We start from the raw sequence: 6,000 nt of genomic DNA, 5'->3' as shown, positions 1-6,000 counted from the left end.
TATGCATTCTGGCTAAATAAAGTATACTGATTGACTCTGCCCCAGGTAAGCATATTCTCAGTAGCCTCTTGTAGATCCAGGCTTATCTGATTTCTGTCTCTTTCATAGGCCACAGCTTGTCAAAGACCCTGATTCTGTAGAAATATTATATCCAAGTTTGGCATGATGCACTTGCAGAAAGTTTTGTCATCTTACTGAGATCATGAAAGTTAGCTCTAAACCCTTGAAGTAGCTTTTCCTTTAATGTTTGCCCGGGGATTTACTGTTGCCCCACAGAACACCATTTAGTGATTTGATCAATCAGTCAATAACATTTATTGAGTTCTTACTGTGTGCAGAGCACTGTACTAAGCACTTGGAAGAGTACCATATACCAAAGTTCGTTGGCATGTTCCCTGCCCACAATGAACTTACAGTCTAGAGGGGGAGACAGACATTAACATGAATAAATAAATTATGTATATGTACATAAGTGCTGTGGGGCTGAGGGAGGGCTGAATAAAGGGAGCAAATTCAAGTGCAAGGATGTCACCGAAGGGAATGGGAGAAGAGGAAATGAGAGCTTAGTCAGGGAAGGCCTCTTGGAGGAGATGAGCCTTCATTCTTCTTCTCCAGGAAGATCCTCAAAAGTGTATCTTTCATGGTCAGGAGATTTATGCTACCAAATTATTACCATCCACAAAAACTGTTTCACTCTGATTGGGTCAAGGCATAGAACATCAATATACTGAACTATCTTCTCATCAGGTTTCACTGAAAAAACTGTCTAAAGCTAAAGATTTTACATTTTTAGATTGTGAGCCCCACAAGGGACAGAGACCGTGACTAATTCCCACCAGTGTATTTTTTCCCAGAGCTTAGCGCAGTGCCCACACACAGTAGGCACTTACTAAATACCATTACTACTAAAGATCAGTTTTGTACCCCTAAAACACCCACTGCTCTCTAATTTCCAGTTTACTGTTCTGGTTGATTCTAAAACTTCTCACAGCCCTTGATCCTGCTCTGCTTTTCCCAAATGGTGAAATCATCCACGGAGGTGTCCATCCTGGTCTGTGCTCACAGGTCGATCATGTGGGACTTTATGATAGACTCCAGGAACTTCTGCAGTGCCAAAAGGTAACTTTAGAAAGCCTTTCCTCCCAATCAGGGTATTAAACAAACATAATTTAGAGCTTTCCTCAATCAGCTTGATCTGCCAAAATCCTGAAGAGGCGTCTCATTTGCTGAAAAATTTTGCATTTGCAAATTAGGCTATATTCTCTATTCTAGTTGGCAATTTGAAATGTTCCCTTTTTACTGCCCTGTTGCAGTCTCTAGGATCCAAACATAGACACAGCTGGCCCTTGGGGGTTTCCATAATGGCCAGGAAGCACAGCCATCCCATTTCATTGGCTCCTGAATCTTTGAGTAATGTGCCTTTTCCCCTCCCTTGCTAAGCTCTGCTTTAACTTTAACATGAAAATAAAGCACTTCTAAAATCCCACCTCCTCCAGGAATCACTCCCAATTAGTTTTCTAAGTCCCAAATCCTATCAATGTGACAGATTCTTGTATTTATTCTCCTGTTAGCACGTATCTATTTATGGATATTTAGTTGTGCCTTCAGTGATCAATTCTGATTGGTTCTGATATTTTACCTTGGCATATAATAATTGTGGTATTTGTTAAGTGTTTACTATGTACCAGGCATTGTACTAAGTGCTGGGGTGGATACAAGTAAATTGGATTGGACACAGTCCCTATCCCACATGGGGCTCACAGTCTTAATCCCCCAGATGAGATAACTGAGGCACAGAGGAGTGAAATGAATTGCCCAAGGTCACACAGCAGATAAGTGGTAGAACTGGGATTAAAATTAATGTCCTCTGCCTCCGAGGCCCTTGTTCTTTCCATTAGAACATACTGCTTCTATGACTTATGTTCATATCTATGAATTATATATTATCAATTATTTATTGATATTAATATGTCTCCCCCACTGGACTGTAAGGTCATGGTGGGCAGAGAATGTGTCTACCAATTCTGTTGTATTCATCCAGGTATATTTAGTATAGTACTCTGAACGCAGTAAGAACTTAATGCCATTGATGATGATGATGCTGCTGACTACATTGCTTTCTGGGTGTGCAAATATTTCAGAAAAAACTTATCTAGTATTGTTTCTAAATTGATTAAATAGAAAAGCAGTGTGGCCTAGTGGAAAAATCACTGACCTGAGAGCCAAAAGACCTGGGTTCTAATTCTAACCACCACTTGTCTGCTATGTGACCTTGGGCTGGACATTTAATTTATCTGGGCCTCAGTTACCTCATCTGTAAAATAGGGATTATGACTTTGAGTCCCTTGTGGATCATGGACTGTGTCCAACTTGATTAGCTTGTATCTATCCTAGCACTTAACATAGTGCCTGGCACATTGTAAGCACTTCGCAAATACCACAAAAAGAAAAAAATGCATGCATTTTCTCTCTAATAAGAATTTTATGTTAGAAAATACAGATTAGTGAAGGTATTTGGGGCCTGCATATGAAAAAGGTGTGTACATTGTCTTGACAGCTCAAGACGGTAACTGAAAACAAATCCCACTATACTATGTTTCTGTGATGGAAACAAAATCCACTGAATGATACTATATAAACCACTGGATATTCTTCAAAGCAAATCACCCACACATGTTTCTAGACTGTGAGCCTGTTCTTGGGCCCACATTGTCTGTATTTGTTGCTGAATTGTACTTTCCAAGCGCTTAGTAAAGTGCTCTGCACACAGCACACAGTAAGCATTCAATAAATATGATTGAATCAATGTCCTTCTTTCCATCATCACCATTTTTTTCCCTTGGAAATAGAACCAAAGTTTATTTTATGAATTTAAGTACAATCTTGGAAGACACAAGTATTAAATAATCCTCAGAAAGGCACAGGATGGCAAATGTGAGCAAGTTTATATTCTGATTAACTTTATTTCCTTGGGCTTAGTTATAAATCTTAAAAAACTGACAACATTCAGTTTCCATTTTTTCTCATCAGTTGTGTATTCTTGGTTGGGCAAAATATGTCATAATATTTAATTAAATAATATTTCCATCATCCTCGATCAGAATTCAATGTCTTTTAAAATTTGATTTTTCAAATTAATACCCTCTCCAACTTGCACAAATGAGAAAAGACTCATTTAACGAAAAAGAAAACAATTTCTGGGATTTGTTATTTAAAAAGAACTTCATGGAAGAGCTGGAAGAAAAGAAAGTTCATCCATGAAGTAGGAGGAAGTTATAAATCAACTACAGGATCTTTAGATATATTGGAACAGTGAACTAAAAATCAATCATTAATATTGATTTCAAGACAATGTTGGAGATTCAGCAAAAGTTGTTCTTCGCATGGGGTGGATGTTTTTAGGACTAATATCCTGGCTCAAAATAACTTGTTTAATTTTCTCATCATAAGCCTTTTCTGCCTCTAGTCCCTCTTCATATTCTCTCCACTCCTCTTCTTTGGCTGTGGTCCGGGCCTGCTCTTGGTGGGCTATTTGAGCTTTCAGATGCTCCCGGTACTCCATGGCCAGGTGGGCTCGTCTAGAAATAATAGAAATGTCAGGATGCAAAATCTGAAAGTGGAGCATTCAGATTCCCTTTGCATACCGCTCTCCGATCCTCTTCTGCAAAGTCAAATGATTCTTCCTGCCATTAAAGCTGATTAGCAAGTAAGTCCAAAAAAAACCCCTTAAAATAATCAATTATATATAATGCCAATTTTACAGGAAACATTGCACTTCAGAAAGTTCCCGGATCCATTTTTATCATGCTTGACATTCCCAAACACAACTGGCCGGAGGTTGGGGGAGATGAGAAAGGAGGGGACAGAAGGAAAAAACAGAAGGATGAATACATAATCCATGAAGAATCCATAGGTTCAAGCCTAGACTGGGAGAAGAGTGTAAAAGACCCTCCCTTCTTAGAAGTAATGAAGATGTCTTTCTGAGGTCAAATGATCTGCTCAGGTAACTCCATGGTCTAGACTGTAAGCTCATTGTGGGCAGGGAATGTGACTGTTAATTTTGTGGTATTGTGCTTTCTCAATTGCTTAATACAGTGCTCTGCACTTAGTAAGCACTCAATAAATACAATAGATGGATTGATTGGGGCCACCGTTTAAAATTTCTTCTACCTTCTTCACAGGGGTATAGGAATGACTGCTATGAGTTAAGTAGAAAGACTTTCTGAGGGCCTTAGCTGTATATATATATATACTACATATATATATGTAGTATTTGTGGAGCGCTATGTGCCAGCTGGGTAAATACACACTATGCCAGGCACTGTACTAAATGCTGGGTAAATACACACTACTCAAGTTGGACACGGACCATATCCCACAGCCTTTTCTCTATTTTACTGAAGAGGTAACTGTGGCACAGAGAAATTCAGTGATTGACTGCATTATGATCTGTTAGAAATGACATTTGGTATATCCTTATGAGAGTTACACTTATTTTTATGTGTGGATTCTCTCTTGTTTTCAGTAGAAAATAAGACAGGTGGAAGCTTGGCTTGGGACAACATGAAGGGCTGAGACGCGCCCGATGTACATCCCAATGGGGAGAGAGTGAAGTTTGACTTGAAAACTTGTATTTACCCCAGTGTTTAGAATAGTGCTCAACTCATAGTAAGTGCTTAATGAATGCCATAAATAGAGAGAGAGAAAAGGGACATAAGATCAGGCACGAATTGGTAGGCAGAAACACAGACATGACCCAAGGAAAAGGGTCTTGCTCTAACATTGCTGGAGTCCACGATCTGCCAGTTTTGTCAGCACTTGTTTGTAAAGAGAGAAAAGAAAGATGAGGGGAAGGTAGGAGGAAGAGGGCCTTAGCTGTCAGAGTTAGTGCTCTTTAAAGGCAGCCCTTGTTTTTCAGTTCTAAATAGGGACAAAACCACCTCATCTTGATTTGGGAGAAGAGTACTATGAATAATCATCTGTGCCAAATTCATAATGAGCTGAGTGGATAATAAATAGCATTCTTTTCACTATAAGAAAGCAGAGAAAGAGTGTTATTGTACCTCGCATTATGTTCCATTTCTTCCTGGTTAAGTTTTTTAAGACTTTCTTCAATTTGTTCTTGCTCCTGAGCTAGTTCTTCTTGCTGTTTTGCATTTATTTCCACTGAAAAAGATAAAAGTAAATTCATTTCCAACCTTCAGGATATCAATGGTCCGAAACACAAGTTTTACAAGCAAAATAATGGCTTGCCATTATTTGAGGGATGGCTTAGGTAAGGTCCTGTCTGGCTGCGGGACAATTGGCCTGAAGATCTTTCGAGACTGTATAAGCCTCCTCGCTGGTTTTCCTATCTCCAGCCTCTCCTCTCTTCAGTTCACACTCCTCTCTGCTTGGACGGATCATCTTGAAACACCACTCAGCTGATGCCTCTCCACTCATTAGAAACCCCCATTGGCTACTCACCTCCCTCTGCATCAAGCAGACACTCCTTTACATTGGCTTCAAGGCTCATCATAGTTCTGTCCATGTTTCATACTGGCTCTCTTTAATCACTACTCCTCAGCTTGGACACTGTTGCTTCCTAGGTCATTTACCTCCCTCTTGATCCTACTACCTCTGACCTTTGCTCATACTCTCCCCCAGCCTGCAGCTTCCTCTCCATTCCCAATTTGTCATCTCCACATCTTCAAAGCTTTCCTAAAATCATCATCATCAATGGTACTTATTGAGCACTGTCCATGTGCAGAACGCTGTACTAAGTGGGTGGGAGAGTACATATTCCTTGCCCAAAGTAATTTTACAATCTAAAATCCCACCTTTCAGGAAGACTTCCCTGTTTAATTCGTAGTACCCTAAATGTGTCAACCCAGTAGCCACCCTTAATGCTTAGGAATGTCTTAGTGCTATGCCTAGCCTTAATAATTACATACAATGAATGATACATGCTATTGTTAATTCGGCTATTTCATTCTGACATATACTTCAATCCATCAATCC

The 6,000-nt window shown here is 39.6% G+C and overlaps 1 protein-coding gene across 1 annotated transcript in view; it reads right to left on the bottom strand.

Moving 5' to 3' along the window:
- Positions 1 to 2,893: 2,893 nt before the first annotated feature.
- Positions 2,894 to 6,000, bottom strand: part of CFAP53 (cilia and flagella associated protein 53) — a 35,854-nt gene continuing 32,747 nt past the window's right edge. Inside the window, exons 10-11 of the mRNA XM_038743417.1 lie at positions 5,064 to 5,166; positions 2,894 to 3,578 (exon numbers count right to left, since the gene is read on the bottom strand). Of these exons, the coding sequence (XP_038599345.1) occupies positions 3,344 to 3,578; positions 5,064 to 5,166 (338 nt within the window). The 3' untranslated portion in view covers positions 2,894 to 3,343. The remainder of the gene's footprint in view (positions 3,579 to 5,063; positions 5,167 to 6,000) is intronic.

Source organism: Tachyglossus aculeatus, chromosome 3 (assembly GCF_015852505.1).
Source record: "Tachyglossus aculeatus isolate mTacAcu1 chromosome 3, mTacAcu1.pri, whole genome shotgun sequence".
Lineage (NCBI taxonomy): Eukaryota > Metazoa > Chordata > Mammalia > Monotremata > Tachyglossidae > Tachyglossus > Tachyglossus aculeatus.
Note: the sequence above shows the minus strand (reverse complement) of the source record. Positions and strands in the feature narration are given on the sequence as shown.